Source organism: Marmota marmota, unplaced genomic scaffold (assembly GCF_001458135.2).
Source record: "Marmota marmota marmota unplaced genomic scaffold, marMar, whole genome shotgun sequence".
NCBI lineage: Eukaryota > Metazoa > Chordata > Mammalia > Rodentia > Sciuridae > Marmota > Marmota marmota.
The window spans coordinates 42,844,249-42,864,213 of record NW_025999977.1 but is presented as its reverse complement, the minus strand read 5'-3'; the positions used below and the strand labels follow the sequence as shown (position 1 = coordinate 42,864,213).

At 33.6% G+C, this 19,965-nt stretch overlaps 1 protein-coding gene across 4 annotated transcripts in view; it reads right to left on the bottom strand.

The window, feature by feature from the left end:
• The window catches only part of Atad2b (ATPase family AAA domain containing 2B), a 126,778-nt gene that overhangs the window by 44,296 nt on the left and 62,517 nt on the right, over positions 1-19,965 (bottom strand). For all 4 annotated transcript variants that reach the window (XR_007348167.1, XM_048804754.1, XM_048804752.1 and 1 more), the window contains one exon: positions 10,103-10,289. Coding sequence is in view for 3 of the 4 variants with exons in the window: in XM_048804754.1 (XP_048660711.1) it covers positions 10,103-10,289 (187 nt within the window). In the remaining variant the exon portion in view is untranslated. The remainder of the gene's footprint in view (positions 1-10,102; positions 10,290-19,965) is intronic.

Sequence of the window (19,965 nt, the reverse complement as noted above, 5' to 3'; positions counted from 1 at the left end):
CCACATTAGAGCATTATCAGTCAGCTTTACATTAAGAAGAAAAGGACAACAAAATTGAAATGTTTGTGCACAATGTCTAAAATCACTCAATATATGAATTAAATAAACATTTTTAGCCAAGATGCACCACCCTAGAACTTAAAATGAACTACCTGCTGATACACTTATTCACCTCTTCCCATAACCTTAACTTCAATCTTTCATAAAGTAGTCACAAAATATTCTTAGTTCTCTAAAGACCAATAAGTAAATTAGTAAAAAACTCTTGAGATATCTTCATTGTCCGAAAATACAAAATGAAGTTTTCCTCAGTGATTAAAAAGATTCTGAATCACAGTTTCAGTCACACTCGGCAAACATACACCAGTAAGGTTCAGGTTTGGGGATTAGTAAACAGCCAAGCAGAACTACAATCCTCCACATGTAAGTCAACAGCTCAATAGTCCATCAAAAAATTCTTGAATGTTAATATTATATCTCTTCATTATTTTTAACAAATTTAGGTATGAATACAAAAATCTGACTATACTTTTCCAATTTAATGTGAGAATTCTATTCCTAAAATTCCCCACTGATTCTCCCTCACTGTAATACACTTTGATTCACCAATGTAATGTAGCAGATACAGAAATAAGAATTTAACATTAAAAAATTATTAGGATTATCAGAAAATTTCCTAAGAATCAAAAGAATTATTATTCTTTAATGAGTAAGCTTACCACTTACATGGATTTATTAAATAATATTTTACATAGCTTTGGATCTGCTGTAGAAAACAAAATGCAGGGCCAATTCAATAGTAAACCAAATGAAAGAAGCTCAAATAAAAATTTCTCCCCAAATTTGAAGAAATGTGGATGTTATGATCTCTCATATCAAAAGGAATATTTGTTCCCTTATTTAATATTTTTGCATATCCACCAATCCAGAACAGCTACACAGTACAACTCCTTCAGGAGTCTCAAGTTTTGACCTTTTCTGTACATATACTCTCCTATCCTGAATCATGAAAATCCAAGGATTTTTACTCAAAAAAAAAAAAAAAAAAGTAAGAAAAAACCAAACATCAATATTGTCAAAAGGAAAGAACCATACAGGAGCACAAAGGCAACTGAGACATTTGTTTTTTAAAACAAAAAATTATTACATGCCACCCAAATCAGGCATGGTATGAAGAAGATAGTGACCAACACATTTTGTCGCTTTCTAGTTCCCCACTCTTTGCAGGAAAAATTGGGGAGAACCCAAGGAAAGAAAGATGATCTTATGAAAAAGAATAAGGAGCTATATACCTTATTGAAAAAACTTATAAACCTAACCACCTAATTCAGCTATGCAAGTCACCACATGCCCAGGGTGCAAGAGAAATGAGAAAACATGCCTTTAAAAAAATGAATTTTGACTTCATGCCAGTACTTCTAGGTTAGGTTTTCCAGGAATACATGTAGAGAATATCCAGCTATTACCAAGTGTGAGAGAGGAGGAGGAGAGCAAAAGAAGGTTAAGGGATAATAAGAACTTCACAGAGCCAGAAGTTAAATACTGCAGTACTATAAGTGTTTCAACTACATTACAAGGCTGAACTAGATAAAAGCATCACCAGCTTGAAAAGAGATGGGGTTTTGTTTTTACTTCTTTCTTCTTTTCATTAAGCCTCTCAAAATTAACAAACTGAACATAATATTCTCCCTATTTCCAAAACCTTGAGGAAAATATCATTTTCTTGGTAGACTTTTAAAATTATATTTAAAACCTAAAACAGAAAAATAATCAGACAAATCTAAGACAAAGAAAAGCAAAAAGATTTAGGATTTCTGATTCATCAGTATAATTAAGTGAACTGAGAATTAACCTATCTAACTACATGAGATAATTATATCCAGAGAACATTTTTGTAATTTTTCTCCTAATTCTTTAGGTAGAAACCATCCTTACTTTTGAGAAAAATTAAAAAGCATCACTAAAATAAGTTTCATTTTAATTTCTTACTTGTAATCTCAGAATATTAAAATAAACCTTCATGTTGTCTTTAAATATGTAACTAGCTTGTTCTAATTTTCCAGTTCTTATAATAAAAAATTCAAAAAGACAGAGTCTGAGAGGAATGGGGCTGTAGCTCAGTGGCAGAGCTCTTGCCTAGCATGCCTAAGGCACTGGCTTCAATCCTCAGCACCACATAAAAATAAACAAATAAAATAAAGGCATTCTGTCCATCTACAGCTACAAAAAAAAAAAAAATTTAATTTAAAAAAGAACAGAGTCCAAGAATAGCACTTCAAAAACTACTAGAGGATAAATATCAGGGAAAAAAAGGTTAATTTTATTGTCAAATGGGGGGGTGTAATATAAAAACGGTTCTTCAGTAGTTTGCTGATAATGTTTAAAGTAGTAGAGTAGAACACCCTCTGTGAAATCAAATAACCAGATAATTCAGAGTAGAAAAATAAAGTCTAGTTTTAATGAAGTGGCAACTGGCTGGGAACAAGTGATGCCATTTGAGAACTAGAAAAATACTCACCTATAGGGTGTCTTGGATTGGTGGATGTGCAAGGTGTAGTAGAAAACAGAAAAACTGTTATAGAGAAAAAAAGACAGTAGGCCAAATTACTGAACCAACCGTTTCAAAATACCTCTGACATGACCAGAGCACTCTTGCACAAGTAAAATGAACGAACACTGAAGTCCGTGAACTGTTCATTTTGATTCTTTATTTAAAAGATATATTCCATTTTCTTCTGGCCTCCTTCTTGCCCCGGACATCACAGTCCCTTACATAACTAATTAGTTCAAGTTTCTTCATTTTTTAAAAATATTACAAACTACACCTACTGAATATTGAAAGATTAATATCTTACGCAAAAATCAGGCCACTGAAGTTAGAAGTAACCATTCAAGGAAGAACCAATGATATAAACTGCAGTTGTATTTACAAAAGTTCTAATCATCTTAAAGCTAAACTTTGAAGCCAATGTTTTCACCATCAGATGAACATGTGCAGGGGCTGGGAATAGTTCAGTGGTAGATTGCTTGCCTAGCACGGGCAAGGCCCTGGGTTCAATTCCCTAGCACTAAAAAGAAACAAAACCAAACCAGTAAATTTTCACCCACCAATTTTTTTGAAGGTAGCAGACAGTGCTAGGTATTGAACCCAGGAGCCTCAAGCATTCTACCAGCAAGATATAGCCCAAGCCCAGTGTTATTTTCTTAGTTCAGAATTTATAACCCCATAAAACTTTTTATTTAAAAACTGAAATATAGAAAAAAAAATTAAACCCAAATGTGAATGAGGCAAAAAGTTCAAAACCAGTAGTTTCACTTGCCAAAAAGAGGCTACAAAGGAAAGAGTAAAGCACTTTTATGTCATCAAGAAATTTCCAGAATTTGTCTCAATCAGTTAAACAGTATTATGAACATATTAAATTTATAAAACACAGGTAAAAGTAAAAATTGGGAGCTAAAACATTCTCAAATTTTATTTAAAAAATTTAAAATATTTATTAACAAAATAAGTTTGATTCTTTTTACCTTTTATCACAAAATATTAAAATAAATAATATCTCCACATCATCTTTATTCCACTTATTCTATTTTACTCCATTTATGTTCCATTCACCTAAGATTTAGTAAGCATCTTCTGTGAAAAGAAGACATCATCTATACTCTGAAGATTCAGGATTCAGGAAAAAAAGAACAGCCGGGTGTGGTGGAATACATCTGTAATACCAATGGCTCGGGAGGCTGAGGACAGGAGGACAGTGAATTCAAAGCCAGCCTCAGCAACTTAGTAAGGCCCTAAACAACTCAGAGACTCAATCTCTAAGAAAAATACAAAAAAGGGCTAGGGATATGGCTCAGTAGTTGAGTGTCCCTGAGTTCAACACCCAGTACCAAAAAAGCAAAAAGAAAGAAAAATCTCTTCATATGCAAACAAAATCGGCCTGTTATAAAACACACAAATACTTTGGCAGTAATACAAACATTTTATGAAAACTAAATTGCCTAAATTCTTTTCTTTTTTGATATTTTCATTTCCTAAAGACTTTAAGCATTTCAGTAATTGTGACAACAGAAAGTAGGGAGGTACTATTATGATAAAACCCAACCAATTGTGAACAAACACAAAATTATACACATAGGTAAATGGATTAATTCCTTAATGCTACTCAAGAAAAAAGATTCCCTCCTAAGAATTTCCAGATATAATCTCTTCCTGAGGAACAAAAACAAAAAACACTAAAACTTTCACTAAAAAAAAAATCTTATTTGGGCTGGGGTTGTAGTTCAGTGGCAGAGCGCTTACCTGGCACTGTGGGGCACTGGGTTCGATTCTTAGCACCACATAAAAAAATAAACAACTAAAATAAAGACATGTCATCCATCTACAACTACAAAAAAAATTTTTAAAAAAAGACCTTATTCACCATTTGAAATTATTCATAATACCATGTAGTACCTACACTCCAAAGTTTTGATAGAACAGAGACTGATTAATTCAATCAAACCTATTAATGAAAAAGATAAGATACAACACACTCATCAGTCTCTTTTTTCCTAATTCAAAAGTAGAAATAACATAGGAGACAACAGTTAAATCTGAGGATGTCAGAAAAAAAGAAAACAAAGTTGTTGCTTTTTTTTTTTTTTTTCAAGTGCTAAAATCAATAAGGTACAAACATCTCCTGCCTTGTTATAGGGTTCAAAATTACTATGACCTTGCAGCGGGGAAACGACCATAAAACAAGACTTTCTATTAGTCTTGGGATATTGTGCCATAATCAGTAATATCTGTACCACCCCATACACACACCACATGCAGAGCAATGTTATAAACATTGACATCTGTTTCAGTAATACATATCCAACTAGTGTCCAGTGACTAGCTAAAGTACTAATCCCAAAACATAATTTACTTAAGATCTAAAATAGTAACACCTGGTATGCATGTTTCAAGTACAATGCCTGAGTCAGGCATGGTGTCCTGTAATCTCAGCAACAAGGGAAACTGAGGCAGGAGGATTGAAAGTTTGAGGCCAGCGTCAGCAAGACCCTGATTCAAAATAAAAAGGACTGGGGGGTGTGGCTTGGTGGCAGTAAAATGCTCCTGGGTTCAATCCCTGGTACAAAAACAAAGTACACATGCCTAGGGCCCAACTGAAATCCACTGAATCAGAACTTCTGAGTGTGGAGCCAGGGAATCAGAAATTTCTAAAAGCACTTCCAAAAGATTCTACTACACACTAACTTCTAAGGAATAATGAGAATAACCCTCTAATAGTCACTAATTCCTATAATACCTCTCTCCCCAAATCATAATCTTAATCAAAAGCTGACGGAGACACATGGTAGAAAGGAAGCTCTATCACGTATGTGTAGGTTTTAAAAGATAGACATACAATTAAACAAGATCGACTAGTATAAAGAATCTCAAGAAGGGTTCTTTCCCCCTTCACTTTATCACAGGTAAATATAGCTCTTTATAGGTGACATAAGTCTTCTTCCCTTTAAGATAAAGATAAAGGAAAGACGCAAACACTTTTATGTCATCAAGAAATTTCCAGAATTTGTACCTCCCCATACACACACCACAGGCAGAGCAATGTTATAAACACTGACATCTGTTTCAGTAATACATGTCCAACTAGTGTCCACACAAAGTTTACAGAATCCCCAGTCATTCAAATTCCTTCCCCTAAGCCAAAACAACCATTATGAATAATTCGGGGTGATACTTTGCTTTTTATCACCAATATCTCCTTCATATTCCCATATTAGCCCATATAAATCAACCCCCTTCTTGTTAGCGGCTTCACAGTATTTCTTTGTATGTCAAGAAATACTGTAATTTATTTCAGCAGTCCTCCAGTAAAGGACATTCAGTTTGAGTTTGTTTTACATTTAATTTTGTTGAGGAATTACACACAATGCTATGAAGAATATCCTTGTACATTTGCCACTGAAAACTTGTAGCTAATATATCTTTGGGAAAAAAATCTTAAACATGGAATTCCTGGGTCAAAAGGTGTGTGTACTTTAAATTTTTAAAAATAATGCCAAACTATACTAAAAACTCATTAAATAAATGAACATTTCCATTAAACAAGTGTAAGTATCCCATATCTCTAACACTGGCATTATCAAATTTCCTGGGTTTTTTAAAAAACAAACCTAATATTTTATTTTCACTTACAATTGAAGCTAAAAGTCTTTTTTTGGGGGAGGGGGGTTGCTTTTTCTTTTTCCTTTGTACATGACATGCTACTATTTCACTAATTTTTTGTTTTGTTTTTGGTACTAAAGATTGAACCGAAGGATGCTTTACCACTTAGCTACAACCCCAATCCTTTTTTGTTGCTGATGATCTCACTAAGTAGCTGAAGCTAGCCTTGAACTTATGATGCTCCTGCTGCAACCTCCCAAATCACTGGGAGGTTGCAGCAGGAGCATCACAAGTTCACCATGTACTACCATGCCCAGCTCTACGATGCCAATGTAAAAACTGTCTTTATTAGTGCATTATAGCTATATATAATCGTGTGGCTCATTTTGACATATTAATAAATGCAAATAACACAATTTGCTCCATTTTAATCCCCAGTGCTTCCCTTTTCTCTTCCCTCCTCCCTCCCCCAGATCACTTTCCTTTACTCTACTGGTCTATTCTGCAAACTTATGTTAGACTGTATTCTTTCTTTTTACTGATTTTAACACTATTTTTTTTTTTTAGAAAACTTGTTCTTAATATGTATATAACAAGTATACCTTTTCCCCAATAGACCTTTTACCTATGTCTATTAATTTTATTTAAAGAATGCTTTTTTGCCATACAAAATTAAAAACCATACGAAGTAAAAATTTTTCAGATCTTCTTTAATGTTTTCTAGCTTTTGAACACTGCTTAGAAATTACTTTCTGTTACACAAGATAATGAGCATATGTGATTCTCCTAGCACTTTTACAGTCCCACTGATAATCTGGAATTTATTTGGGGGTAGAGAAAAAGGTAGAGAATCCAGTTTTGTTTTGTTTTTCCATTGCCCCATTAGAGCTACCCAGTTTTCCAAGACCATTTACAAATAAATCATTCCTTCCATCTACTGATATGAAATGCATTCATTATCAAGGTCATTATTATCATGTATTATTTCTACAGACATCTCAGTATGAATTTTCTCTTTTGTTCTATACTTAGTTTTTCTATCCCTGTACAGATACAAATCACTTATTACTGTATATTAGTATACCTATAAAAAATCTTGTTAGGCTTTTTCATTACATTTTTCTCCAGAATTCATGTTGAATCTAGAAAAAATACATCATCTAGAAGAAACACAGAGTCCTTCCTGGGTTTCCTCCTACATTTGGGGGATTATAAATGTGATTACATTTAATTTATGCATTAATTGAGAAAAGAATTCATAGCTTTCCCATTTTGGTATTACCAGTAGCAACAATAGCAGCAGTATGTAGTGATACACGATTACAGCAAACAAGTGTTGAGCGCTATGTGCCAAGCCTACTCAATGTGCTTACTTTAATATTTTCAACACCTTTGTACAGAGTGTCATATTTTCATTTGATAGATAAGGAAATTAAGGCTCAAAGAGTTGAAGCAACTTGTCCCAGGTAACAACTATTAAGAAAAGTAGCTGATATTTTACCCTGTGTAATCTGAGTTAGATCCACACTCTGAAGAATAAAGTACCTGAAAACAAAGTGTCTTTCATTTATTCAACTGTCCATTTCAACTGAATTTTACTTTTCTTCTTTTAGGCCCTGAATAATAGTTGTTTGGGTTAACTCCTTGGTGAATTTATTTGTCATTTTAAATGGGCCCTATACTTTCATTTTATTTCTAACTTACTATGGTTTGCATTTTTTAAAAAAACCCTACCAATTTTAGAACATTAACTATGGATGTGTCTGCCTTACAGATCTCCCATATTGTCTTGTACCATTTTTTAGTTGATAATGTAAGCTTTCCAAATATACAGTCATATCATTGGCAAATACTTATAACTTTAATGCACTCTTTCCAGTATTGATATTTCTCAATGTCTGGATCAATCTTTCATGCCTTATGGCATATAACTCTTTTGCTACTATATTCCATTTTTAATATTTTCCTTATAATTATTGCTTAAGTGAAACTGGTCCTTAGCTTTTTGGGGAAGGTTTGGTATCAATGATTTTTTGTCCATCTCATGTCTTTCATCCTTCCATTTGCTTTGGAATAGTTTAGCATTGAAATAATCTTATCCTTTAAATTAAAATAATCCACCTGTGAAACTGTGTAAGTTTAGTGCTTTTATGATACTTGCTCAATTTCTTCTTCAACAGTTATTGCCTATTTAGATTTTCTATTCTCTGGGGTAAATTTTGATCATTTATATTTTCCTAGTAAATTCTTAAGACTTATTTTAAATGATATTGAATAATTCTTACTTGCATAAATCTGCAATAATTTTGTCTCACCAAAACTGAAAAATATGAACAAACATATAAATCAACATTATTGGAAAACACTCACAGCCAGGATGAGTTAAATGTGTCAAACTGGGAGCAAATACTGGTATACAGCTTTTTATTCAGGCCATGGGTTTTGAAAAGAAATCTTTAAACAGAGCTTTATAAGTAATGAACTGCTACTAGGATGTTCATACCCAGAGAACTGTGAATAAAAGAGAAATTAAATCAACACTACTATGAACTGCAACGGATGCATATTTCTTGCTATAAGATAGGGAATGGTTTGAGTCAAATAAATACTGTATCTGTTGAGTATTCATAAAATACAACTTATAATAACAAAACTGGGTAAAATGTTCTTAAGTGTTACTTCTCCAGTTATCTACACTGTAAAGTAGCCTAAGTATCAAAGTATATGTGAGACATTTTTCTCTCACATTTATTTATTAGAAGCATCATTTTCAAACATTTAATAAACACTCACTGCCAGGGGCTATGGTACATGCCTAGACTCCCAGCTACTGGGAATGCTAAGTCACCAGGATCATTTCAGCCCAGCAGTTTAATCAGCCTGGGCAACAAGAGAGATCCATATCAAAAATAGTAGTAGAAGAACTCACTATGAGCTGGACACTATGTCAGAGATATAGAAATAGTTAAGACATGGTCCCTTGGCTCAAAAGACTTAATATTCCCCTTCACCCCTAGAACCAGCATGATACACTTATAATATATTCAGGGTTGTACATAAAAACCTCAAGAAATACAGCCACACTAGAACCTTGCTTCATAAACCATAAGAGTTTCATAAGAGTTGAAAATTAAATATTGAATAGACTAAGCTAATGATACCAATATCCATAATCTTTGAATTGCTACCTCAAGTTTATATTAATGTTAAATCCTTATGTCTCCAATTGAGTATAATTTTCCTTTCTACGATAAGGCTTAGATATAGAAACAAGATATTAAAATTTCAATAAGGAAGAAAGCGACAACAGAAAAACAATGAGCTAATTTTTTTTAAATATTACACATCAAAAGGATCCTCTACATTAATATTCGAATGTTAATGAATATACAGGCATGGTGGTACAGGCCTGTAATCCCGCAGCTCCTTAGACTGTAGGATCACAAGTTTAAGGATAACCTCAGCAATTTAGTGAGACCCTATCTCAAGATAAAAAAATTAAAAAGGCCAGGCACAACGACACACACCTGTGATCTCAGTGAGTTGGGTGGTTGAGGCACCAGGATCTCAAATTTGAGGCAAGCGTCAGCAACTGAGTGAGGCCCTAAGCAACTTAGCAAGACCCTGTCTCAAAATAAAAAATAAAAAGGGCCAGGAATATGACTCAGTGGTAAACCACCCCTGGGTTAAATCCCTACTATCAAAAAAATAAAATAAAAATAAAAAGGACTGGGGATGTAACTCAACGGTAAAGCACTCCTGGATTCATCCCAGTGCCCCTCCAAAAAAAGAATAATAAAGAATAACCAAAAAAAGTTTATGTTTATATCATTATCCTTAAAAAAAAAAGAAAAAGAAAGAAAGAATCTTATCTAGAAACACTATACACCATGTCTACATTCCAACAAGATACATAAGCAATATATTTAGATGGCATTAACATACCTGTGCACATGATTCTTCGGGTGTTTTGGCACTGACTGAATAAAGTGCTGGGAGATCTAGTCTATGCACAGAGAATCTTTCTAGAGTATGCAAAAGTGCTGGAGCAAGGTGAGAAGTTTGACCTGAGCCTCTTTCTCCAGATAGCAATAATCGTGGCCTGTAAGAGGTTGGCTGATGGTATGGTGACCTGTAATACATGTAAAAACATAATAGTGATTTTAAAACTATACATTCTGAAGATCAATGTGAGAATAGTAGGAAAATACATTAAAAGAATTAAACTATAAATTAAGAAAACTATATTATCTTTTTTAGTATAATGATATTTTTCATTAACTCCGATTTTAAAATATTGACTATTTTTGACAATTAATAACTAAGATGTTAAAGAATAAAATCCATTCCATGGCAGTTATCAAGAATACAAGCAATAATTAGTGTTGGAGATGATGTGGAGAAAAAGGTACATTGCTGGTGGGACTGCAAATTGGTGCAACCACTTTGGAAAGCAGTGTAGAGATTTCTCAGAAAACTTGGAATGGAACCACCATCTGACCCCGCTATTCCATTCCTAGGTCTATATCCAAAGGACTTAAAATCAGTATACTATAGTGACATAGCCATACCAATGTTTATAGCAGCTGAATTCACAATAGCTAACTTGTGGAACCAAGCTAGATGCCCTTCAATAAATGAATGGATAAAGAAACTGTGGTATATATACACAATGGAATATTACTCAGCATTAAGAGAGAATAAAATTATGGCATTTGCAGGTAAATGGATGGAGTTGGAGAATATTATGCTAAGCGAAGTAAACCAATCCCAAAAAACTAAAGGCCCAAAGTTTTCTCTGATTAGTGGATGCTGATCTATGATGGGGGGCGGGGGACATGGAAAGAATGGAGGAGCTTTGGATTGGGCAAAGGGGAGGGCAGAGAGGGGTTATGAAGACAGAAAAGACAGTGGAATGAGATGGACATCATTACCCTAAGTACATGTATATTTACACGAATGGTGTGTCTCTATATCATGTACAACCAGAGAATTGAAATGCTGCTCTCCATTTATGTATGATGAATTAAAATGCATTCTGCTGTTATGTACATCTAAGTAGAACAAATAAATAAATACATAGATAAATAAATAAAATCCATTCTAAAGGAAAGAAAAGGTACCTTGGTTTTCATCCTGTCATACTGTGTGTATTAATGTAAAGAGTGGAAAAGACTATGTCATTTAGTTATTAATTATCCAAGGTCAAATGTTAAGAATTTCAATTCTCAAACAAGTGGGGAGATCTGCAAATTATCCCAAATATAAGACTTTTAAAAATCAGTTAAAATAGTAAATTTTATTCTATGCATTATTTTCCCAATTCTATGGTATGAATGTACCCTCCATGAATTTAATATTGAATCTTAATCATAAGTGATAAGTATTCAGAGGTAGAGCTTTATAATGTGATTACATCATGAGGACAGAGCCTTATGAAAGGGCTCAAGAGAACTAGCTTGTCTGTTTGGTCCTTTCCACCATGGAGAACAAGCATTCAAGATGCTGTCTTAGAAGCAGAGACTGAGCCTTTACCAGACACTGAACATAATGCTGCCTTAATCTTGGGCTTCTCTGCCTCCATAAGTGTTAACAATAAATTTATGCTGTTTATAAATTGCACAGTCTAAAGTATTTTGTTAGAGTGTCAAGAGTAGTCTTAAACCATCATAATTTTAATAACAGAAAAGAAGGCTTTTGCAGCTATGGCAAAATTTGTTTATGTCACAATATAAACTAATTGTTCTTATTCTAATATATGACATATAAAGCCATACACTAGAGAAAGAAAATATATTAAATCAAACTTAATTTGTAGTTTGAAGATTCTACAAAATGATTAAAGTAACAAATGAAACACATTCACTGGAGTTAGCACTGGGAATTCTAAGGTAATACAATAAGAATAAAGCAAAATGAAAAAGGAATAAAAAGAAGTAGGGAGCTGGACACATGGTTCAATGGTAGAACACTTGCCTAGCATAGTGAAAGAGAAAAAAAAAAAGGTTAAGAAAACCCTGATACCATAATCTTAAAGAATCTTAAAGAATAAGATTATGCCCTTTAAAAACAAGGAAAAAACATTAATTACATCAGGAATTACAAACAACCTGAACACAAAGACTAAATATACAAAGTCTTCCTCATCATTTATATTTTATTTTAAACAACAATTTCTTTTTTTTTTTTTTTACTTTTTTTTAATTGGTTATTCAAAACATTACAAAACTCTTGACATATCATATTTCATACATTCTATTCAAGTGGGTTATGAACTCCCATTTTTACCCCAAATACAGATTGCAGAATCACATCGATTACACATCCACATTTTTACATAATGCCATATTAGTAACTGCTGTATTCTGCTACCTTTCCTATCCTCTACTATCCCCCCTCCCCTTCCCTCCCATCTTCTCTCTCTACCCCATCTGTGGTAATTTAATTCTTTCCCTTGTTTTTTTTTCCCCTTCCCCCTCACAACCTCTTATATGTAATTTTGTATAACAATAAGGGTCTCCTTCCATTTCCATGCAATTTCCCTTTTCTCTCCCTTTCCCTCCCACCTCATGTCTCTGTTTAATGTTAATCTTTTCCTCCAGCTCTTCCTCCCTGCTCTGTTCTTAGTTGCTCTCATTATATCAAAGAAGACATTTGGCATTTGTTTTTTAGGGATTGGCTAGCTTCACTTAGCATAATCTGCTCTAATGCCATCCATTTCCCTGCAAATTCCATGATTTTGTCATTTTTTAGTGTTGCATAATACTCCATTGTGTATAAATGCTACATTTTTTTTTATCCATTCATCTANCCATTCCCAGCTTTCCAAGGAATCTCCATACTGCTTTCCAAATTGGCCGCACCAATTTGCAGTCCCACCAGCAATGTACAAGAGTACCCTTTTCCCCACATCCTCTCTAGCACTTGTTGTTGTTTGACTTCATAATGGCTGCTAATCTTACTGGAGTGAGATGGTATCTTAGGGTGGTTTTGATTTGCATTTCTCTGACTGCTAGAGATGGTGAGCATTTTTTCATGTATTTGTTGATTGATTGTATGCCGTCCTCTGAGAAGTGTCTGTTCAGGTCTTTGGCCTATTTGTTGTTCTCTATAGGTTTAATGCAATGCCAATCAAAATCCCAACGGCATTTCTTATAGAAATAGATAAAGCAATCATGAAATTCATATGGAAAAACAAAAGACCCAGAATAGCAAAAGCAATTCTAAGCAGGAAGTGTGAATCAGGAGGTATAGCGATACCAGACTTCAAACTGTACTATAGAGCAATAGTAACAAAAACAGCATGGTACTGGTTCCAAAACAGGCGGGTGGACCAATGGTACAGAATAGAGGACACAGAGACCAATCCACAAAATTACAACTTTCTTATATTTGATAAAGGGGCTAAAAGCATGCAATGGAGGAAGGATAGCATCTTCAACAAATGGTGCTAGGAAAACCGGAAATCCATATGCAACAAAATGAAACTGAATCCCTTTCTCTCGCCATGCACAAAAGTTAACTCAAAATGGATCAAAGAGCTTGATATCAAATCAGAGACTCTGCGCCTGATAGAACAAAAAATTGGCTCCGATCTACATATTGTGGGGTCGGGCTCCAAATTCCTTAATAGGACACCCATAGCACAAGAGTTAATAACTAGAATCAACAAATGGGACTTACTCAAACTAAAAAGTTTTTTCTCAGCAAGAGAAACAATAAGAGAGGTAAATAGGGAGCCTACATCCTGGGAACAAATTTTTACTCCTCACACTTCAGATAGAGCCCTAATATCCAGAGTATACAAAGAACTCAAAAAATTAAACAATAAGATAACAAATAACCCAATCAACAAATGGGCCTTATCTGAAAAAAACAATCAAGTAAGATCATCAAAAAAAATTTGGAAAAGTATGCTAATGATTTTACAGAACTCAAACATGTATTAGTAACAAGCATGTTATATGGATTTCTTGCTCTATTTTCTTAACAATTTATGAAATACAGTTTCATTTTATTAAACAGATGAGGAAACTAAAGCTCAGAGAGGTTAGTTATAAGACTGAACAAATTGGTGGCAGAATTAAAATTTTTATTCAGGATAAAGTGTGAATCCCAAAACTGCAGAAGAAAGAGAAGGAGAAGCAGTGGTGGGGAGGGAAAGAAAGGAGAAGAAAGAAGTAAAAGGAGACCATATTCTCATTCAGGATCATATAGTTACAAAGCCCAGGCTACTTATATTGAAACATAGAATAACAATTAATAGAAAATAGAATACACCAATAAAAAGAAAGAGAACAATGAACCATAATAAGCAGACCAGGAAACAAGTCAAAGTAATTGAAAGAATTTTAATTTTATAAAAGAAAAAAAAAAACAAATGCAATAGGATGGATCATAAAATAAACATTAAAAAAAAAAAAAGAGGATTCAGATCCTCATTTCAAAGCACTGACAAAATGAATTCTAAACCAAAAACAAAGTAAGAAAAACAGAAGACTCAGGGGCTGGGGCTGTAGCTTAGGTGGTAGAGCGCCTGCCTAGCACATGTGAGGCACTGGGTTCGATCCTCAGCACCACATAAAAATAAACTACATCTACAACTAAGAAAATATTTTTTAAAAAAAAGACTCATCTGTGTGTGTGTGTGTGTGTGTGTGTGTGTGTGTGTATGAGAGAGTGCAGGAGCTCAAACCCAGGGTCTCATGTGTGCTAGGCAAGTACTCTACCACTGAGCCACATGCCCAGCCTTAATATATTTTTAATTCACAGAATCTAAAAACACTTTTGTAACTCAAAATACATAATCTGAACCATATGGCAAGCAACCAAATAGGACAAAGAATTTGCCATAAACAGGAATTATTCTTAATGAATAAAGAATGTACATGCATAGTTTAAAAAACAAGAACAAACCCCCCCACCAACAACCTCTATAGGCAAAAGATATAGATGCCTGCAAAGGAAAACAGAAAAAGGTAATTTTTTTTAATGTTTATTCATTTAACAATTGTAGAAAGGCTACTATGCTAAATGTCTTGATCCTAGGCATCCAACAATATCGCTGTTAGTATTGAGTTTGTAACTGAATGGTACTTAGCATACAAATTACCATAATTCAATGTGATGAATAAGTGGTAATATTTAAGTACACAGTACTATGGGAGACCCTGTCTAGAGACTCACAAAAGGCTTTCCTGGAAAAGCTTTACTAAACCAGAAATTCAACAGATCTGAGACAGAAGGGATGGGTTACAAAAAAGAAAAACAGGATGTGGAAAAAAAAAAAGGAAGCTAAAATGATTGTGGGCCTTCGTGGTAACGGATGTACTTCACACAGCAAGTTTCTTCTCACATATTGAAGCAACATAGAAGTAAAGGACTAGAGTTGGAGAGAAGAAAGGGAAGGAGAGACAAATGGTGAGAGGCTATGATGGATTTTGTCAGCCATTTTAAAAGTTTGGAACATGCACTGAAAACAATGAGGCACTAACATACTTTAAGGAGTAGTCAGACAGTTGGCCCTCTGTATCCATGGATTCCATATACTAAAATATGAGGGGGAAAGTTGCACCTGTACTTAACATGTATATACTTTTTTCTTGTCATTATTCCCTAAACAGTACAGTATAATAAGTATTTACATAGTATTTATAAATACATTAGGAATTATAAGTAATCTAGAAATAATTTAACACATATAGGAGGATACATTTGATTGCATTTACCAATCTCTCAAACATTAGGTTTTCTGCAAATACCACCCCTTTTCCCAGTAGACTTTACCACTGGCAAATTAAAGTATCTAAAGGGGGCTCAGAAACCAAGGTCCCAAAGATACCAAAGGACAACTACATATTTTTTGAGAAGATAACTCTAAGCCAATATATCAGGATGGAAAACAGTTTTAAAAGAAGGCAAAATGAGAGGAGAGATGATCAGTAAAAGGTCTGCTATAGTAACCCAGGTATGAGAATTTAATGATAGTCTAAATAAGAATAACATCAGAATATGTGAGAAGGAATAGCCTGACCTGAGGCTTATATGGTAAGACAAAGAATAACATCAGAATATGTGAGAAGGAATAGCCTGACCTGAGGCTTATATGGTAAGACAAAGAGGACTTCATCATTAACTAGATAGCGAAAGGAAGAAGAAAGTGAAGGATAGTGTCAAAATCCAGCTGGGACAACTCAATGGATGCTATAGGCCTCAGAGGAAAAGAATCAGAGATACAGTACAGTAATATGCAGAAAGACAAATGGTACAATGAAGGAGATACAGGGAGCTAAACAGGGTCTGAAACTCAAGAGTGACCTAGGCTTCAAAAATCATATGGGAGTCATTAATACACAGATGAAAAAAAATTAAGAAAATATACATAAAAACAAAAATCTTTTTGTCTGATACATTGATAAATTAAAAATTAACTAATATTAATATTACCGAAAGGATGGAAAAATCGGTATTCTCACATCTACTGCCGGGGACAGGGGATGTAAACGCACAACTTTTCTGAAGTTGTATTTGACAAGTCAAAATATGTCAAAATGTATGTTCAAAAATATTCTATATCTTACCCTACTCCCAAGGATTTGCTAAATTCTTATGATTCTCAGCATTTTTTTCATTGTACTTATCTTCTAGTATTTCATCTATATAACATTTATTATTTTATTGCCTGTCTCCTCTACTTAAAATGTAAAAAAAGGGTTGGGGTCTTATCCATTTTGTTCAGTGACAAATCCCAAGTACCTAGAATATATCTGGCATATAATGGGCACTAATACAGAATATTTAAATGAGTGAATGAATACATGAAAGAAGAAATGAATGAACAAAAAAAATATTATTTTCAACTATCTGGTTAATTAAGACTTAAAAAGACAAACAGAGGAGAGGGTAGACTGCTTGCCTAGCACACATGAGGCCCTGGGTTTGATCCCAAGCACTACCCAAAAAAAAAATAGGACAAACAATGCTCAAAATTGACAAAAGTCTTTTTACATTAGATTACATTTACCACTCTCTCAAACATTAGTGGTAAAAGGGTAAATTGGTAAAATCTTTTTAGAAAGCAACTTAGCAATCTGTATCAAGGTTTTAAATATATATATCCTTTGACACAGTGATCACGATTCTTAAACTTTACCTTGAGTATTGGATCAAACAATGATGTAAAGGCGTATACTCAAAAATACGTCGATTGTTACACTGTTTATAAAAGAGAAAAATGAAAAACTTCAAATTTTATTAATTCTATAAATTTTGGAACATACAAAAATTAAAACTACACAGTTATCTTTAGAGTATTACATTAAACATACGAACATGAAATAACATTCCCAGCATAGTGGATAAAAAAGCAAGTTACATTAACACCTTATAGGAGGATATAGTCTGCATAAAATCATATGTAGGTCTATTTATAAATAGAGAACATGGAGGTGTGGTCACCAAAACTTGAAAAAATATTACCTTCAGCTGCTGGGACTTTAATTTTTACTTTCTTCTTTATGCTCTTCTTTATTACTTGAATTTTCTACAGAGTATATCATCTTTCTAATCAAAAAAAACAAAGCTATTTTCATTTTAAAAACCTTAAGAAAGCTCTGTTTTTAATCCCCTTTTGGTAATACAAAAAAGCAAAGAAAACTTACTTTCTATCATAGGGCCTCTCTACCAGATTGAGAGACCTTAATTATCTTGACTTCTATTGTATCTTAAATCTTTTAAAGAGGTTTCAACATTGATTTAGGACACTACTTCGAGAAACCCGCCAGTAATGCCCAGGCTGGTATGGCTGGAGAGCAACAGCAACACTAAGGTCTTCTTTTTCTACACTGATCTGGCATGCTAACACATGTTGCTCAAACAGAAAACCAAACCAACCAAACAATAACAACAAAAACATCCCTATGTGTGGCCTTTGTGTGTAGCTACCCTTTGTGTGGCTTTTATTCAAAAGAGCATGCTTCTTGGAGAGTGTGAAAAATCATACCCAGTTTACCCAAGGAAGCTATACAATTCCGTATCTATCTGTAAAATGTGGAAACCAATTTGGAAAGAACATGATCCCAGGAAACAAATAGCACAGTTTGGCTCTGAATTTGTTAGCACAATCCTGAACAACTAACTTATTTCTGCTTCAGTTTCCTCTTCTATAAAATGATATCACAAATGCACATGTCCAGTCTGTATGTAATAAGCACTCAGATGCTAACTCTCATCCTTTTATACTCAAAGGAGAGCAAATGTCGCTGTTGCCTGTGAAGCTTTCCTGGACTTTCCAACATAATTAGTTTTGCTCTCATAGAACTTTAGTAACATTGCAATCTTTGCAACCCCAATAACAAGAACTTCTATAGAGTAAGAACTACATCTTATTCATGCTTGTGTTTTCAGCACCTACTACAGTAAAAAGTTGGAAGAGTGGGTGAACAGAGATATAAGTTAATAAATATTAACTTACATGAAATATCTAAGAAAAAAGCTTGTTCTAGAATATCTAGATAATATAAAGAAAAATTTTTAAAAACTAGAAAAGCTTATATAAAAGAAGATAAACCAATTCTTTCACAAAAGCTAAGCTAAAGAGTTATATTAGTGACACACATCAAATCAGTGAAGAGAATGTTCTCAATAAAACGTCAAACACAAAACTGGAAATGAAGCTTTCTAACATCAAAAACTGTTTCTATATTTCTTTATTGACAAAAGAGCAAATATAAGGCTTCTAATAGTTCCTTAGCTCCTGCTATTACATAATTCCAATCCAAACAACTAGGACTGCCAAAACAATACACACACAGACAGGCTAACTATGTTTTAAAAATTTAAAAAGTATTTAACTGGCCTGTAATTAATAAAATTGATCTATAAAATGTTAGAAGAGTCCAAGAAAACTTCCCTAAGAACATAAAAGAAAGAACCTAGAAAACAAGAAAAATCTAACAGACCATGCTGTTAACGAACATATCAAGAGCTGAACCTGGAGGCTCCTACCTATAACCCAGCAATTTATGAAGTTGAGGCAGGAGGATAGCTGGAAGCCAGCCCCAGTAACTTACTGAGACCCTCAGCAACTTAACAAGACTGTCAAGGGAGGGGGAAAAAAAAGACAGAGGCTATAGCTCAGAAGTAAAGTACTCCTGGGTTCATATCTCAGAAATAAATAAATAAATAAGTCAAATCAAGAAAAAAAGAATAGATGAAAGTAATTTAGATCCATTTTTAAAACATCAGAAAAAAAGAAAGAGTCATCAATGCAAATAATCAAAAACATTTCACCAAAATCTACTTGGGGGAACTTTGACTCAAGTTGAAGACTTGAATTTGTTCAAAACACCTCTACAGAAAAAATTACTTAAAAGTACACACAATCAAGCCTCTTCGAATACAAGTGCTATTAGACCTACCTGACTGGAGGTTTATGGTTCTTCAACTATGGTGTTAATTATGTAAATGCAAGTAATGATGCTGTTAGTATTTGAAAACTTTTTGGTCTCTTAATTTAAAATTACATTTGTACTAAAAGTGTTTATCCATTACAGTAAATGGCAAAAGCTACTTTAACATAATTCAAAGCTAAAAGTAAATAGAAAAGCCATAAAATCTAAATTACAAAAGTGTAAACCAATAACATTTTAAAGAATCAAAAAGTTTTTTAATTACTGAGCAATTTCTAATTCAAAATCTCTTTAGTAGCCTTGGAGTTCATAAATTATCATCTGAAACTTATCAAAAGTGCTCTAGAATGAGGTTAATAATTCATTTCTGACCATTTTAGTTCAAACTGAAAGCAATAA